General features: G+C 51.2%; 5 protein-coding genes across 5 annotated transcripts; 3 read left to right on the plus strand and 2 right to left on the minus strand.

Moving 5' to 3' along the window:
- The first annotated feature begins 1275 nt into the window (after positions 1 to 1275).
- Positions 1276 to 4407, plus strand: BP01DRAFT_310423 (SLC26/SulP family anion transporter). Its single transcript, XM_025572417.1, has 4 exons — positions 1276 to 1785; positions 1841 to 1986; positions 2047 to 2590; positions 2649 to 4407. The coding sequence occupies exons 1-4, from the start codon at positions 1485 to 1487 to the stop codon at positions 4178 to 4180; spliced, it is 2523 nt and encodes an 840-aa protein (XP_025436060.1). The 5' UTR covers positions 1276 to 1484; the 3' UTR covers positions 4181 to 4407.
- Positions 4408 to 5399: 992 nt separating this feature from the next.
- On the plus strand, positions 5400 to 7673 carry mfs56 (putative MFS multidrug transporter; the record flags this gene model as incomplete). The annotated part of the gene is made up of 8 exons (XM_025577801.1): positions 5400 to 5742; positions 5807 to 6146; positions 6199 to 6211; positions 6260 to 6295; positions 6350 to 6746; positions 6796 to 6903; positions 6952 to 7562; positions 7614 to 7673. The coding sequence occupies 8 exons, from the start codon at positions 5400 to 5402 to the stop codon at positions 7671 to 7673; spliced, it is 1908 nt and encodes a 635-aa protein (XP_025436061.1).
- A 217-nt stretch (positions 7674 to 7890) lies between these two features.
- On the minus strand, positions 7891 to 8710 carry BP01DRAFT_388199 (EMC6 family protein; the record flags this gene model as incomplete). The annotated part of the gene is made up of 2 exons (XM_025577802.1): positions 8499 to 8710; positions 7891 to 8283 (listed from the first exon to the last, which is right to left on the minus strand). Exons 1-2 carry the CDS (start codon positions 8571 to 8573, stop codon positions 7891 to 7893), a joined length of 468 nt encoding a protein of 155 aa, XP_025436062.1. The 5' UTR covers positions 8574 to 8710.
- Positions 8711 to 9115: 405 nt separating this feature from the next.
- On the minus strand, positions 9116 to 11336 carry BP01DRAFT_13793 (uncharacterized protein). Its single transcript, XM_025570537.1, has 3 exons — positions 10686 to 11336; positions 9355 to 10631; positions 9116 to 9300 (listed from the first exon to the last, which is right to left on the minus strand). Exons 1-3 carry the CDS (start codon positions 11185 to 11187, stop codon positions 9244 to 9246), a joined length of 1836 nt encoding a protein of 611 aa, XP_025436063.1. The 5' UTR covers positions 11188 to 11336; the 3' UTR covers positions 9116 to 9243.
- Positions 11337 to 13938: 2602 nt separating this feature from the next.
- Positions 13939 to 16986, plus strand: BP01DRAFT_362086 (uncharacterized protein; the record flags this gene model as incomplete). Its single annotated transcript, XM_025576206.1, has 7 exons — positions 13939 to 14084; positions 14226 to 14251; positions 14373 to 15380; positions 15462 to 15502; positions 15707 to 15796; positions 15894 to 16035; positions 16103 to 16986. The coding sequence occupies 7 exons, from the start codon at positions 13939 to 13941 to the stop codon at positions 16984 to 16986; spliced, it is 2337 nt and encodes a 778-aa protein (XP_025436064.1).
- Between the last annotated feature and the right edge of the window lie 98 nt (positions 16987 to 17084).

Genomic DNA, 17084 nt, shown 5'->3' on the forward strand with positions numbered 1-17084 from the left:
CTTGTCCACTGCGCTGAGGGTCTCCATTGCCCTGGGATTTCTCTGATTGGCGGCGATCCCGTCGAAATCTCCTCGTCGGTGGGCGGTCTGCCTTGGGCAATAATTATCAGATGGAGACTTGAACTTGACCTACTCTTCCAGTCCACTTCTTCATCAACTTTAGTTTCTACACAGTATCGTTATGGTGTCGTGGTTGTCGTGTCTCACTAACCCAAATTCTCCCTCTTCCAGCCCTTCCACCCTCCCACCATTTCATCCATCCGGTCAAACATTGAGTGATCTACACGAGCGAGCATCTGCGGCTCGACCGGTCGGATAATGTTGCCCACACGCTTAACCCGTGGGCCCCGCCGGTGGGCGGAATCCTCGCTGCCCCACGGCACATCGTCATCTTCGTCGCTTCCAGACCAACCCACCGAAACGGTTCTCTTACGCCAGCTTGGTTTCTGACAAGCTTTGTCCCTCCTGGTGCCTCTTTAAACTACTCAGAGTAGACTAGACTCCCCTCCGCGCATGTATGCGTATTGCATGCTGCTTTGAAAGGATCTCCTCGGGGCCTGCAGCAATTTTACACGACCCTCTGTCCTCTGGCTTGCCCTCCTTTGCCCTTGGCGATCTTTGGTGGATCAGCTGCCGCCATCGTCTGCGTGTTCCCTGTGTTAGACTGGTTGTTTGGATGCTTTCCATGTCGGACGGTGGGTAATCTGTCCTTCGCCGACCTTTGTGTATGCTAGTGCTTTCCCCCACCCCCCTGCCTGGTTGCCTCCTGGGGCCTGTGCTAGTGATGATGATCAGCCTGCATCAACACCCACGGGCGATGAGAACTCGTGTCACCCGCTCGCTCTCTGACGACGCTGTTCCATTAAACTCCCTCAGCGCTTCCTTTTATTTTTTTTCTTGTTTTTTGTTTCCCGGATTTATAGATATTCTCCCGTGGACAGCTCGCGCGGTCTTTCCAGTTGTTGCTCCTTTCCCATTCGCACGGTGCGCCGCTCAAGCCACACAACCATCCAATATCTGTGTTTTCTTGGAAGCAGGGACAGATCTAAGTAGTGTGCATCTTCGGTCCTGGAATTAGCCTGGTCTTTAGCTTTGTCTTGTCTGTCCATTGTCCGGTTAGATTCCGACCTTGGACGCTTCGGGTGGGCAATTTTGATATTTCGCGTTCGGAGCTCCCGATCACGACATCGTTTCTTGGCTTCCCGATCCCCATTTTAAGTCCACCTGGTTCCCGCCTCCACCACTAACCACCACTACTATATTACCTCCCCTCCCCAGGTCGTCTTGGGATCTTGAATTGACATCTCTGGAGGTTGACTTTATTGATATCAATCGGAGCCTTTTCCTCTGGCTCTAATATCCCTTTGAAGTGTTCCATTTGCTACCACCCGACAGAGCCCTAGCGGTCTAGTGGTCCCGGGCACTTCTTAGCCCTACTTCCATACAACTCGCCGGTATCGCCACCCGAGTCGACCACAACGAAGATGTCGAAAGACTTCACAACAAAAGTCGGTCAAGGGTTGGCCAAGGGTCTGGGGATCAAGCAACCATACCGGGATCCTCTAGGCGCCCATGCCGATCCGGTCACCAGAGGCGAATCCACCTTTTCCTACGGCACTATCGACACCTATTCCTACCTTGAGCACGAGCCGACCACTGCCGAATGGTTCAAGGAAATCACTCCCAGCTGGAGGGATGTAGCTCAATACTTCATCAGACTTTTCCCGTTCCTATCGTGGATAACGAGGTACAACACACAATGGCTCATGGGAGATCTGGTGGCTGGTAAGTCATCCTGCAAAATACGATGTCATGATCCGGTCTAAATTGGGACACTCAGGTATTACTGTCGGCGCCGTCGTCGTTCCCCAGGGAATGGCTTACGCCAAGCTGGCCGAAGTGCCAGTACAATATGGACTCTACTCGTCTTTTATGGGTGTCTTGGTCTACTGGTTCTTTGCCACCTCCAAGGATATCACCATTGGGGTATGCCCTCTCTGTATCGCGTGTGGTTACCGGACATCATTCTAATGCGTTCTCATTTAGCCCGTCGCTGTTATGTCTACCCTGGTCGGAACTATCGTCCTCGACGCCGAAACGAAGCTGCCGGATGTGCCGGGACATATCGTTGCGTCGTGTCTGGCAATCATTAGTGGTGGTATTGTCTGTGCTATGGGATTGCTTCGCCTGGGATTCATCGTGGATTTCATCCCATTGCCCGCCATTTCCGCATTCATGACCGGTTCCGCGCTCAACATTGCCTCTGGCCAGGTCAAGAATCTGCTCGGCGAGTCGGCCTCGTTCTCCACCCGCGATGCAACGTACATGATCATAATTAACTCGCTCAAACACCTGCCATCCGCGGGTATTGATGCTGCTCTGGGAGTCACCGCCTTGGCGATGCTGTACATGATCCGCTCAGCTTGCAACTATCTTGCTCGCAAGTACCCCCGAAAGGCCAAGGTTTGGTTCTTCATGTCGACGTTGCGTACGGTATTTGTCATTCTGTTCTACACGATGATCAGTGCCGCCGTCAATCTGCACCGCAAGGATAATCCTATGTTCAATGTCATTGGCGACGTTCCGAGAGGTATGCTTTTACCTGTCTACTGCTGCTGGGTATAAAACTAATGTTTTTCCGTCCACAGGTTTCAAAGATGCCGGGGTCCCTCGTGTTGATTCCGAAGTCATTTCAGTCTTCGCGCAACAACTCCCTGCTTGCGTCATTGTCCTCTTGATCGAACACATTGCCATCTCCAAGTCCTTCGGTCGCGTCAACAACTACACCATCGATCCCTCCCAGGAACTGGTCGCCATTGGTGTGACGAACCTGCTCGGACCTTTCTTGGGTGCTTATCCTGCTACTGGATCTTTCTCCCGTACTGCAATCAAGTCGAAGGCTGGTGTTCGGACTCCTTTGGCTGGTATCATCACCGCGGTCGTTGTCCTACTTGCTATCTATGCCTTGACCGCCGTCTTCTTCTACATCCCCCAGGCTGCCCTCTCTGGTGTCATCATCCACGCGGTCGGAGATCTGATCACCCCTCCCAATACTGTCTACCAGTTCTGGCGCGTCTCCCCTATTGATGCGCTCATTTTCTTCATTGGGGTCATTGTCACCGTTTTCTCATCGATTGAGGATGGTATTTACTGCACCATTTGTGTTTCCGTGGCCGTACTCCTGTTCCGTGTCGCCAAGGCCCGTGGCCAGTTTCTCGGCCGCGTTACCATTCACTCGGTCATTGGCGACCATCTCGTGCAAGGCGATGGCAAGTATGGCTCGGGCAACAATGCCAACACCCCGGATAATGATGAGGATGGGTCTCGTCGCTCGATTTTCCTTCCGCTCAACCACGCCGACGGCTCGAATCCTGAAGTGGAGTTGGAACAGCCGTATCCTGGTATCTTTATCTACCGCTTCTCTGAAGGCTTCAACTACCCTAACGCGAACCACTACACCGACGCTCTGGTCCAGACCATCTTCCGGGAGACACGACGCACGACTCCGTTCTCGTATGAGCAGCGCGGCGACCGGCCCTGGAACGATCCCGGCCCTCGCAAGAACTCTGCCCAAGAGGACCAGCGCTCGCAACGACCTCTGCTCCGTGCTGTTGTGCTCGACTTTTCTTCCGTTAACAACGTCGATGTGACCTCCATCCAGAACCTGATCGACGTGCGCAACCAGCTGGATCTCTACGCCTCGCCCCGCGCCGTGCAGTGGCACTTTGCTCACATCAACAACCGGTGGACGAAACGGGCGCTGGCCGCCGCCGGCTTCGGCTACCCGACTCCCAACTCCGACAACGGATTCCACCGTTGGAAGCCGATCTTCAGCGTGGCTGAAATTGAAGGCCGCTCGTCTGCCGCTGCGCACGCTGAATTGGTCAACAACGAACACGCACAGCATGCACAGCACGTCGCACAGAAACGGGACGTCGAGGATGGTCTCAAGCACGAAGGCCACACAACAGAGCGCGAGACTCGTGGCATCGAGGAGGCTTCGGACATCAGCAGCGTCCCCGAGGATAAGTTGCAGCATGACTTGAACGACAGCAAGGCGTACCGGAACCGGCGCAAGGTGGCGGTGGTGCAGGGCATCAACCGGCCATTCTTCCACATCGACTTGACCAGTGCTCTTGAGAGTGCTCTGGCCAATGCGCCGCCCGAGGAGCTCGAGTGAAGACTCTGCGAGTAAAAAGAGAATCAAGATGAGACTCCCTGGATGGAGCGTTCTCTCGACATGAACATATTTGGAATGATTTTTCTTGCTTTGTCATTTGACATGAAGACAGCGATTGTTGGACCTATGGATATATTTGTGATACTCTTTTGGTTTTATGGTCGACACTATACCCCCTGATGTCACTTAGATTGTATATAGATGAAACTAATTGAGGGTGGACGAACATGATCTAATGCACATTTTCTGGCAATATCGCTAGTGTCGCCCACACTGTAGAATTAGGTGTTATGGCTCGCGCGTATCGTACGCTGGGAAGATCCGCATTCTACTTCTTAAATTCACGTACATCGCACTTGCCCTGGACGAGCGCCTTGAAAGGAACGTGTTTACCTCCGCGGAGCTGGTTCGAGAGCCAGGGACCAAGCCATTGTGGAGCCAGATAAGCTTAAAATGAAGGCCCCTTGACCTGGTCCGGGAGAGCATCCCGGGAAGTATCTCGACCGTCGGGGCTCTTGAGGGTAGACCACTACACAAGGTCAGGTGCAGCCGCGGCTACGACTACATGGTTGCTCTGGTCCCTTCTCTCGAACGGACAAAGAAAAAAGCGGTTCAGTCTGTAGAGCAGCAGGAGTACGAGAGCTCATGACCCTCAAAAGGCTATCTGTCAACTTGGGCGCTGGGATGAACTGTACACGATCTGAACGATCTCTGGTGCTCAGAAGAGCCAGATAGAGCCTTGACGTCAAGAAAAGCCCTTCGACTGCGGATAGAGTCCGAGCGGTTCGAAATGGGGGCCGACACGAGGCCGATGCGTGAGACAAGCTGTTGAGATCTGAGACATTGTTGCCTGGAGAATCAGGCGGATAAGCGGCTGGAATTAAGCTCAGGGCAGGGCTGGCTATTCGCAACCCTTACCCGATCCGGGAGGCACCGCGAAATGAATCAAAAGGGCTTCCGTGACACTTGCCTAATCGGGACGTTCTTAATGTCGCGGCTTCATTTCACTCCGCCACAAAATCTTTTGGCAAGTTCGCAACTCTCTCCTAATATGGAGTCATAGTGAGATGGCTCCCTTTAGGCAGCTTCGTGTCAGATTGCGCAGGACACGCGCTGCCTATATAAGTACCTGTTGTGGTCCTGGATAGCTCCAAGTTGACATACAGAGACTACCACTTCCACCCGATTCCAGTCCCCTGATAGCTACACATTCTGCAGAATGATCATTACAGCTATCAAATACCTCTACCAGAAGCGGTATGGCTCAAAGCCTTCCCCGCCAAAGCCGCCCTGTATACATCACTCGCAAGGACATCTATCCAAGTCCGCTGTCGGTCGTAACATGGACCTCGAGTTGTCACCACTCGGGTCGACCGCGGACTCAGCTAAAGCTCTCAACCATACAGATATCAATGAGAAATGCAGCATCTGTCATGAGCGGAAGCGTCAGCAACGCATGTACCGGCTGCGACTCATCGCCGGCCTCTCTCTGCCTTTCATTCTATCCACATTAGACCTGACTATCGTGGCCACAGCGACAACGGTCATTGCGTCGCACTTTGGTCAGTAGTATCCTCGCGCGACACAGCGATCCTCCGACGCCAGATGCTAATTCAGCACCTCTAGACAAGTTCGACGAGTTGAACTGGATCATCACGGCTTTCAGCCTGACATCGACGACTTTCATCCCAATTTTCGGTCAGCTCGCCGACGTCTTTGGTCGGCATCTGATCCTGCAGACGGCGCTCTTTCTCATGCTTGTCGGGAGTGTGCTGTGTGCGGCGGCGCAGACATGGGGGATGCTGCTGCTGGGTAGGGCGTTGCAGGGGATGGGATCCGCGGGGCTGGGGAATTTGGTCATGATCATCCTAGCGGATAAGGTCTCATTGAAAGAGAATGGGAGGAACAAGTCCTTGTTCACTCTTGTTGGGGGTGTAGGGTATGCCGTGGGGCCCATAGTGGGAGGGTATGTTTTCTCTTACCCTGCTGTCTTAGATGTTTGCTGACGATGAAATTAGGTATCTAACCCAAGTGAGTGTATGGAATTTATTGCGCGGAACAGCTGCTGACTGTGAACAGACTAACTGGAGATACTGCTTTGTGATTCCTATCCCGGTGAGATAGTGCCAAAACCGCTCCATGAGATGTTTATGTGCTAATGAGGTGAAGATCACTGTCATAAGCCATATCCTGGTGTATGTGCTGTTGCGACACGACCTGGTCGAGGGTTCTATGTTCAAGAAAGGTTCCAGGTGGTCATCGGTGCTTCCGGCTCTCGCAACCGTAGATATTGGAGGATCGATCCTCTTTATATTTGGGGTGGGGCTGATCATCCTTGCGACGACCTGGGGAGGTGCGACCTACTCGTGGTCGTCGTCTCAGGTTCTTGCACCGTTGATCGTGGGCTCGGTCTGTTTTCCGGCATTTTTCCTCTATGAATATATGCTTGAGCCAGGCAGGTTGTGCGCGAGGGTATTCCCAAGACATGTTGCGACGCTGCCATACAGTCTTTTCGAACGGAGAGATACGATCTGGCTTGCGATCTTGACCTTCGCAACGGGAGCAGGTAAGTCGAGACACATTTAGGGCAGGGTGGCAGTCACTGACTCAATCAGCGTCCTACTCCATCTTTTACTTCATCAGCATCTATTACATTCTCGTGGCAGGATACTCTACATCCAAGTCCGGACGCGAACTTTTGTACTACATCCCGGGCCTAGGAGGTACGTGTCTCTTCATTTTGTTTTTGAGCCTACTAATGGACAAATTAGGAGGCGTCTACGCTGCGGTATACATGTGCAACATCTACCCTCGGCAGACCTTCTTCCCTCTCAGTCTGGGTGCAGTCCTCAGCACCATCGGTCTGGCGGTGATTTCCTACGCCATCAGCGCCAGGGATACAAGCCTCCTCAGCGGCATGATGGTCATGACAGGGGCGGGAATTGGATTACGCCTGGTGTCCTCCTCACTGCACACCGCAGGCATCTGGCCAGAGAGGATTGCTCCCGCCATGTCTCTGATGCAGGTGTCCTTGCCCTTTGGCGGCACCATTGGCCTGACCGTCATGACCAGCGTGTTCAACAACAAGTTTGGCAACTCGGCGGTCATTCTAGGGCTCAGTAGTGGCGGCACAACGCTGGATGTGCACGACACGAGTTCTCTGTCAATGCTGGATGGGCTGTCTGCTGCTGCGAAGGCGGGGGTACAGCTTGCAGGGAAGGAGGCTATTATGTGGGCTTTTGTTGCAATCCTCCCGATCATGGGGGTGAGCTTGTTCGCGGGGCTGATGATGGGGAACGTCTGGGTCAATGTCCAGGGGAATGAGGGAGAAGAGGCGCGCAGCGAGGTGATTTATGTGCCTTATTTATGGGCACTGGCGAAGGTGAGTACAGAGTCTGTCTATCTGGTAAACGCTATGCTGACCGTTCAATAGGGCAATCTGAAATCATACAGGCGAATCAGCACACCAACCTCCGGTCCGCTGAGTGAGTGAGCGAGCTAGAGTATTTGAAAATGATACCCCGCTAGTATATACAAGTGAATAGACAAAATGTATTTTCTAGTTCAGCCATTCACCCTGAACCAAGCACCAGAGCATAGTATAGCGTAGCCCCTCCACCAGCCCCTCCCCCGACAACCCAGCCAGCACTCCCAACCTTCTTAATCCATCCCAAACTGCACTACAAGAAACAAAAAAACAGACCCAAACTCTACCGCAAAACACCACCGACCCCCGCCCACCCCAACACAAACCCCGACAACGCCTCCCCCAACACCCCACCCCCAAGCCACACATCCCTCCACGCCGCACGCCGCACCATCACCGTTCCCGTCGCCCCTCCTTTCCCACTAGCAGCTTTCCTGTGGCGGTTGTCCACCACCCCAGTCCGCCCATCCAACCCCTCAATCTCCCCCTGCGCCCCCGCGAAATACACCCCCGCCCCGACCCCGCCAGACCGGTATAATAATAGTGCGTGGAACAGCAGCGACACCAGCACCGTCCCGCCCGCGTAGAACGCGAACCCGGTGATCGATTGCAGGGAGAGGATGCCGGCTGTTAGGCCGAGGAGGAAGGAGGTGAGGCTGTGGAGGGAGGTGAGGGTCTATGTCGTGGTTAGCTTGGTTGATTTCAAATGGGCTTGTGGGGGGGGGGGGAGGGGAGATTATGGGTGTGTTTGTTACTGGGGTTTGGTTGTGATGGGTTTAGGGAACTGTGGGGGTGTGTGCATGTGATGAGTTGGGGGAGTGCTGGGGAAGAGAGCCGACAGGCGGAGATTGAATTGTAATGGGATGGTTTGGTAGGGGGTTGAGCACATACTCGGTTGTTGTGTTGGAGGGATTCCGGGACGAGCGGGTTGATTAAGAGGGAGAGTTCTTGTTTCGTTGGGGGCATCTTTTGGGTTGCTTGTGTTCGAGTCTAGATGTATGCACAGAGAGAGAGAGAGAAGATATGTGGGTGTCCTGTTCGCAAGGTGCGGAGGAGGCTGTCCGTTGTTCGTTTTCAGTTGAATGCGAATGGGTGGATTGAGGTTAACCGGGTGGTGGTGATGGTGATGGTGATGTTACTAACGAGTCAGATGGCTATTCTGCCGCGTTGTTCCGCCTTGGATTCAAAAGCTCCCGTAGCTGGGCTGTTTCTTACTCACGATAACTCACACAATATTCTTCGCATACGGACATCATAGTATATTCCAGACGCAGCTACTATCTGACAAGCAATATTCACTTCATCCTCCGTCATACACGATATCTACAAAACAAAAGTCAAACTCATATCCCTGGCCCAATTATAACATTAACATCCTAGCCGTCGTAAACATCAACAACCTTGAGACGCAGCCTCAAGCATCACGCAAAATAAACCCCAACAGCCTACACCATTACTAGGCAACTTCCTCCCAAAGATTCATGCCGATATGAGATCGCTCATAGGTTCATTTCGGATCCTGCCACGTATGCCCCAAGCCAATCTAGGTCAATTAATGCAGTAGAGAGAATGTAAGCAGAAACGTCGTCCAATTCAAGAATGAGTGCATGAATGAGTGTGGATGCAATCGGTGCATTCAAGCAATGTTGTCAAGCTTGCCCTCGGCTTTGGCTTCGCGAACTTGCTCAAAGACCTGTTTCGATTATTAGCTCGGCCCGTGTTTCTGCTTCGATACCTCTGGACTCACCTTGAGCATCTTGTTGCGCGCGCCCAGAGCATTCACGCCGCGCTCTTCCAGAGCTTTGTCGCTTAATTCAACCAACTCCGTCCATTTGAGGTCCTTCAGGTTATCAGTGTACTTGTGCAACCGCAGCGATCTCAGCCAGCTGGGAATATCCTTCAGCAGGGCGGGGTCGGTGGGATCCTCTGGCGGCTTCGAGCTGCCCCGACGACCGCGCGGCGACCGGCCGCGAGCCACCTCCGAGTGGTCCGAGAGGTAGCCCTCGTGACCGCCCAACCCGAACTGCCCCATGCCCAGCGCACTCAGCCCATTCCCCATCAGCGGGTTGTTGGGATCGTACGCAGCGAGGAACCCGTTGTTCTGCGGGGAGGTGAAGTTTATGTGGCCCAGACCACCGCCCTGCATGGCGATTCCGGGCGAGGTGGGACGAGAGCGACGACCAGCCAGAGCAGCTTGCTGGTGCGCCTGCAGGGTAGCCAGCTGCTGAGCATTCAACAACTGATTGGCCATCAGCTGGTTAGGAGTGGGCAGTCCCGGGCTGGCCAGAGGCGGGGGGCCGAGGTGGCTGACCGAGTTCTTGCCCTGGCCATCGTTCGAGCGGGCCCGGCGATATTTGCGAGCATCATCAAGCGCAATCCGGTTGTTCACGGTCGACAGCGCGGCCAATTTCATTGCTGTCGCGTTAGCCACCATATCGGCCTGCGAACCCTGCGGGGGGTGCTGTGCTTGCTGCCCAAACGTAGCTGTCATCGGGGTGTTGGTCATGGAAGCCCAGCTGGCATTTCCAACATTGTAAGGGGAGAGCAGCGGAGCATCAATCTCCGGAGCAGGAATCGTGGCCGTTTGGGTGGGCAAAGGTGAACGCAGGCTGGAGGGATTCTGGCTAAACTGGCCCATTGGCTGCTGGCCCGAGGAGGACTTGGGCCGAGCAATGGGAGGCTGGGGCTCTGAGCCGCGCTGCACCCAAGGAGAAACGGGAGGCTGGCCCAGATTGTCGGTATTGTTGTCTGGGGCTGAGATGGTAGGAGCAACGAAGGAGGTCCGATCTCCAAAGACAGCGCTGTTCCGGTTGGAAGGGGGCGCATTGCCGGTCTGCTGAGTGAACTCAGCCTTCTTCTTGGCGATGGCCGCCGCTGCATCAGGGAACATGGCGTTAATAGTGGAGGAATCGAGTCCAGAGTTGCGCTTGGCGCCCGGGGAGGGGGGCGGGCGACCCAGAGAGTTTCGTGAGCTGTCCACATTCAACTTGGACATGGCATCGTTGAGCCGGTTGGACATAGCGTCTGTAGCGACGTCAAGGATTAGCCCTTGCTATCAATCGACTGAAGTGGACTTACCCTTCTCTCCAAAGTTGGCCGGAGACAACAACCCCGACATCGGGTGACTCTTGGCCATCTGCTGCAGGACCTGGATGAAGAAACGAATCTGCACCTGCGTGGTCTGCTGCAGCAGAGCATAGAGCGCAGCAGTCCTTTCGGCCTCACTGAGCACGCGGAACCATTGTTCAATGGCACTAAGCTCGTCCTTGAAATCCTGATCCAAGGTGGCCGCCGCCATCTCCTCCAGTGTGGTCTCGTACTGATCAATGTCCGCGAGCCATTGCTGAGCCGCACGATCCAGAGGATCCTCCGTGTTGTTCGAGTTTTGCGATTGCTGGTTGAAGAAGACCTCGGACGAAGGACGAATGCTGCGGGAAGACAGCGGGGAGGGGAAGCCCGACATATCGGCCGATGCTCGCAACTGATGCGACCCTAGGTTTCGCGAAGAGGAAGGCGGACGAAGACTAGACTTGGAAGCTTCCGGAGTGCTGTTGCGGTTGCCGATGATGTGGCTGGCCATAAGTGAGCAATGAGAGTGGCGTTCTTTTGTCTGAAAAGGAAGGTCGGAGAAGAGATGCTGGGATCTCCCTAAGATTTTTTTTCTCGCGGGGTTTCGGTAAAAAAAATAAATACAGAAAGAGAAAAATAATTACTGCAAAACACCTGCAGCACCTGCTGAGTTTGCGTAAAACCGACGAATAATTCGAACTCTGGGTCGAGTCTTTTTATTTTTTCTCGTTTCGTTCCGATGATCTCAGCCCGTAACCGTAGGTGAGAACAGTCGATAAAGAGGGTACAAAACGACGGATCTCACTAAGGATGGAGACTCTCGGTGGATGGTTCTGGACAGAGAGACGATTTGAGATTGGGGATGCACAGACCAGTCCAGTGGCTGCACTACCCGATTCGGTTTCTTGGAGGAAGAAGAAATCGATCGAATCGTCAGAGCATCAACAAGGGAGTCAGGTTGTGAATAGGGGCGAGATAAGGTCGGTGGAGAGAGGGGGAGGAGGGAAAGGGGGTGGAGGAGAAGGAGGGGAGGAGAGAAATGGATCAGTAGATGAGAACAAGAGAGGAAGAGGAAGAGGAAGAAGAAGAGGAGAGAGAGAGCGAGTGAGCGAGAGAGAGAGAGAGAGCGCGAGTCTCAGTCAGACACACAGAGAGAAGAAGAATGAAGAAACAAGGCCAGAGTTCTTTCGGCTGGACAAAGCGGCGAGACTTTCCGGATCTTGCTTAGTTTTTCTCTTGTGGGTTCCTCGCCCTCGAACTTTTCAATCCTTCCCTGTCGCTTCTTTTAAGCCTTTTTTGTTATTTTTAATCTTGATGTTCTTTATATTATTTATTTGGGTGATATGTTCTCTTCTTCTAACAAAACAATGTCAGAATATCTATATTGTGATTTACAAATAGTGTGTCAAACACAATAAGTAAGGACAAGATCCTGAAGCATCAGGAGAGAGGAAGAAGAGATAACAAGGCAAAGGAAAGTAGTTATAAGAAGAAACAGATAGTCAACTAGCGGGGAAGAGCAATCGAGTAGGAATGCAAGAAGAATAGAAGAAAAGAAGAAAAGTACTCCGTAAATTCAGGACTGAATGGAGAAAATGAAGGGAGAAAGAGACCTGCAGATGAGGGGAAAAAAAGAGGACAAGCGGGTAGAAAAAAAAATAACTTTCACCACTTCTTCCTCAACGAACCTGCACCCTCTGCGCCTTTCTCTTTCGCTCCCATTCTCTTCTTCCCAACATCATCTTTTATGGTCCATACCAACTCTATATCACATTTCAGTCCCTGCAACCAAGCTAGTCAAGTCATCCTAGAACTTCCCTCCAGCATCCGTGCCGCTAAGACCGGCTGGTCTGGCCGCTAAGCATCTGCAGGGTGGGTTCCTGTCTTCCCTTCATCAGTTATGACCATTAACTTATCGGATCCATGATAAACAAAAAATCACATTCCTTTTTCTTTGAACCTGACACCCTGCAAATCTCTCAAATCTTTCTAAACATGGCATAGACACATACCCGTTGATTGGGACCCCCTCCCCCCCTTTCCAAAAAGAGCTATTTTATTAGTTTATACAAAATTCTTTTGAGTATATATACTAAGCTAGCGCTAGTTTAGTATATAGTATCCAAGGCCTCAGGTACCAACTGGTGCCTGAAGCCGAGCTCTATATCAGGGCCTTGGTCCCATAAGAAGTTTAACACATCTGACGGCCTTGTTCTGCCGATACGTAAGCTGGCACAGCCACAAACTGCTGCTGTTACAGTGGTTGTCTTCTTACAGGCATATATTAGCTGTATTATAACCATTATGAGAAAGACAATAAACCATGTAATGTGTACGCTCTACTATGTCACATCCAATCAAAACTACTCGGCAATCTTCAGGAAGTAAAAAGAATAACAAGAGATTGAGTTTGAGGGTTGGTTCAGTCTCAACCGTTGTCTTTCAATTGATACACCTTGAACGTTCACGTCCAATTTAGCAGACCAAAAGAACAATTTTGTCTAGCTTGATCATGCAAACCTAGTTAGCTATGAGCTATCTAGAGTGTTCTTGAAAGGATGTCTTGAGACGGAAAATTCCTATTCGCTTCGCCTCCTAGATCGATTTCACGAAGCCAATAGATATACTGCATGGGCGGTGAAAGTTGTGCTATGGAAATTGGAAGTCTTGTGATGAGCCATCGGAAAGCCATATGACAAATTGACCGCAGCAGAATAAGTGCGATAATACTCAGGTTTCGTGAATTGCGCTCAGTTTTAAATATGGGCTCTTCGAGAAAATCCTGACTGTCAGGTCTGATTTTTTCCTAAGTGCCATTCATTGACGTGACAGACCTGCCTATAAAAACTAGCCATTGTAACTCTTTCGAACATAGCTGCGCCTACGTAGCTGGCGTCGCAGTGAAGAGGTATAAAGTGCTCGCCTTACCAACAAAGGAATATTTCCATTTGCTAGTTAGTCGTATACTAGCGCAATGTATTACCTGGGGGTGTAACGTTTGTAATGAAAAAGTTTGTTCTGTCATTGGCCCGATGGTGCCCAGGTGGGTGCTCAGGCGCTACAACGACCAACGGTATTTAAACCTACCTTCCTACTGCTCTGCAGCTGACCACCGCATCCGAGTCATCACCTCCCCACTAACCGCGAAATTCCGCACCTCTTTTCAAATTCTCCACCATTTTATTTATTGCGATTTGTTGTCTGATTTGACAATATTTGATGTAATGCAGCTTTGCTTTATGTTCTGCATCCAATTTTTACCATGGAAGGAGGACCTACGCACATTCATGTCTGTAGCACCTGTGGCGCAACATTTCAGCGGGCTGGGCACTTATCAAGGCACGAGCTGCGCCATATCGGCGAGCGGCCGTTTGGTTGTTCAATATGTGACTTGAAGTTTGCGAGGAGGTAAGACCATATTCTTTGCCAGTTTGCTGTCGCTCTTTGTCCGCTTTGACCAATATCGGACTTATTACAAGACCTGTTCTAGAGATACCCTTCGGCGACATATGAGTGTGCACACCGAAATCAATCGCAACCCATCATTAGAAACCGACAGGAACCCAAGTACTGGGGTAAGAATAAAGCACGCTTGTAAAAGGTGCTCAAAATCGAAGCTTCGGTGTGATGGGGCCAGCCCATGTGGTCGGTGCAAATCCAAAGGCATTGTATGCTGGTATGGACACTCGAGATTAGGAAAAGAAGGCAATAACCCACGAGACCCAATCCATGATACTGAGGACTGCTTTCCTGCTTCCCGCACCTCTGCATCACATGCAAATGACCAGACGATGCTAGAGTCCTGCGATCCACCTGAACCAGCGACCTTTCCGTCCTTGAGTACCAACTATCCCGTCCACCATAGTCTGTTTACCTTGGCAGATGCCTCGCTTGAAACGACTCTTCAGCCCAATCAATGTATAGCACAGACAAATATGGTCCGACCGGATGTCTGTGATGAGCAGCAATCAAACATGGAATTCCGATGGCAGCGCAATCACAATAATGCAACGACACAGGGCACGCGCCTTTGGGACGACCTTAATCTGTTTTCTCCATTGTATCAGTGTCACCTGCCAAATCTTTCCATGGGATTTTTTCCGAATCAAATGGCAAATTTGAATTACGAAGATAGATGTCTGGGGCAGCCCATTGATCAGGAATTGGAGCTTCAAAATCACGGTGTACCTCCTTGGTCTACCAAAGGCTCTGCACACACCACACAAAGCAGACCGCCTGTACCGAGTTTCTGTGACGCCAGATCGAGCCCAGATCCCCATGAAGGCCAAGGTTTACTTTTCAACGATTTCTTGCGAAAGGTATGGACAGGGCGGTCCCGTCGTCATGGCTTAGAAGATTCAAGCTGTCACCTACAAGCCCATACAGGTGCTCAAAACCAGAGTGAAGGAAAAAGCATCTACTCTCCACTCATGGGGGCATTCTGCTTTCCTAGGCCCGATTGTGAGGGCGGGTCCTCTGTTTGGGAAGCAGAGGACCTTGGTCATGTTCAACCATTACCTATCGAGACTTACAACAGAATTTTGGGTACATTTCGTACGCTCAACAAAGACAACGGCTACCACATGCCGTTTGCAGCTGGCGAATTCCCCTCATTGGCTGCGTGCTCTGCCTTCATGCAGCTTTACTTTGAGAACTTCAACTTCATATTTCCCATGCTTCACCAGCCAACATTCGATCCTAGTCGTGAGCATTGGCTACTTATTCTTGGAGTAATCGTCACTGGATCTCATTTTTCGCGGAATCCAGCTGCGATAGAATGTGTAGATATTCTTCAAGAATTTCTCCGGAGAGCAATCAACTTGACAGTAAGTTTCTCACTCGGTTTTTACCCATCTTCCAAGATAGATTACCAATCAATTAGATTGAGAGAGACTATAAGACCAGTTGCCAGCCATGGCTCGCCCAAACAGCTCTTCTTAACCTCATAGGAATGCAGTTTTCAGGTGATCTGAGACTCATGGAACATGCGCAATCTTGCAGAAGCCTTGTGGCAACTCTGTGCCGTAAAGTCAATTGCTTCATTGAGATTGATCGGACAGATGTCGTTAGACAGAGAGGAAATCTCTCAGAAACTTGGAAAGCATGGGTACATTCTGAAAGTATGCGACGGCTGGCTTATATATGTTGGGTAAATCTCAAAACCCATCCATCGAAATCGCTTACCTATGGGATGCTAACCGGCTTCGTGGCTATCAGCTTGTTGATAGCCAATACATGTTATACTTTGACCTACCTCCCACTATTCCGACCGATCTACTTCGGCTCAGAATGCCCAACGTGGAAAGCCTGTGGCATGCTCCGACGGCAGAGTCGTGGAATGACTGCGCCAATAAGCTCGGTAAGCTTCAGGAATTTCTTTGCAAAATACAACCAGTGTCTGAATTTGCTAATTTGCGGTCGTTCAGGTGAACATAGAAGTCAAGATATGCGTGACGAATTGGAATATTTATACAAGAATCTGGAGCCCAGACGCGGCCTAGATGACTTTGCAATACTCTTGCTTATGATGGCGGTCTTTAGGCAAACTGTTCACTACTCCCGTGATTGCAATTCTGACCAAGGATCAATATACCACAGTCTTACTTCACCTCGGCAGGCTTTGAATTATGCTTCGGAGAGGACGTCAGAGACATTTCCAGGGGTGAAATACCTCCAGGCTCTTTGCCCTGAGCGCAGTGATGCTCAAAGGTCATCTTATTTGAGATCTGTCGTCATACACCATTACCATTGCATGCGAATCCTCTTGCTTGTGCCATTGCGTGAGCTATTCTGCTACTGTGGCTATCGGGTCACCAGCGTTGATATCGTCTATTCTAAAAGGCGTCTCAGATCTTGGATTTCACAGAACGATACAGAAGCTCGTTTGGTTGCCTTACATGCTAGCCGGCTGTTTGGATATATCCGCAATTCGAATATGTACGGCTATTATGAAGGCCGGGCTCTCATGATCGCATGCCTTGCTCTTTGGATCTATAGCGAAAATTCCGTGCAAGACTCAAATAACAACAATCACCTCGATATTTCAGGGCAGAAGAAACAGACGCCAGGAATCCCGATTCGACTTGATGGGCAACTAGATGAGGACATTAAGGAGGATTGGCTCCAGGGAAGACCCAATATGCGACCTTATCTGACAGGAGTCGGCAGCCTGTTGGACACGAAAGGCACTTCCAGACTTGTCAACGAAGGGGCCCGGATTCTGTGCACTTCAACCATCTGGCCAATGTGCGAGACGTGTGGGAAATCATTGAAGTTGTTTTATCGGCTCCGATGTGGCACGGATCCTTAGTTTAACCCATGGCATTCTTGCACCGTTCAGTTTGTTCTCAATATTACCCTGAGCCAAACTCAAGCACTGCTAAAGAATGCCAGATTAGGGTGGAATAA

The sequence above is a fragment of the Aspergillus saccharolyticus genome, assembly GCF_003184585.1.
Source record: "Aspergillus saccharolyticus JOP 1030-1 unplaced genomic scaffold BP01scaffold_1, whole genome shotgun sequence".
Taxonomy (NCBI): domain Eukaryota; kingdom Fungi; phylum Ascomycota; class Eurotiomycetes; order Eurotiales; family Aspergillaceae; genus Aspergillus; species Aspergillus saccharolyticus.

Excerpts from the sequence above, each read along its gene's own strand:
- BP01DRAFT_13793 (XM_025570537.1), bottom strand. The coding sequence starts at position 11,187 with ATGGCCAGCCACATCATCGGCAACCGCAACAGCACTCCGGAAGCTTCC. Across the intron at positions 10,632-10,685 it reads GGCCAACTTTGGAGAGAAGG|ACGCTATGTCCAACCGGCTC; the intron begins GTAAGTCCACTT and ends ACGTCGCTACAG. Across the intron at positions 9,301-9,354 it reads CGCGCAACAAGATGCTCAAG|GTCTTTGAGCAAGTTCGCGA; the intron begins GTGAGTCCAGAG and ends TAATCGAAACAG.
- BP01DRAFT_310423 (XM_025572417.1), top strand. The coding sequence starts at position 1,485 with ATGTCGAAAGACTTCACAACAAAAGTCGGTCAAGGGTTGGCCAAGGGT. Across the intron at positions 1,786-1,840 it reads CATGGGAGATCTGGTGGCTG|GTATTACTGTCGGCGCCGTC; the intron begins GTAAGTCATCCT and ends TGGGACACTCAG. Across the intron at positions 1,987-2,046 it reads CCAAGGATATCACCATTGGG|CCCGTCGCTGTTATGTCTAC; the intron begins GTATGCCCTCTC and ends GTTCTCATTTAG.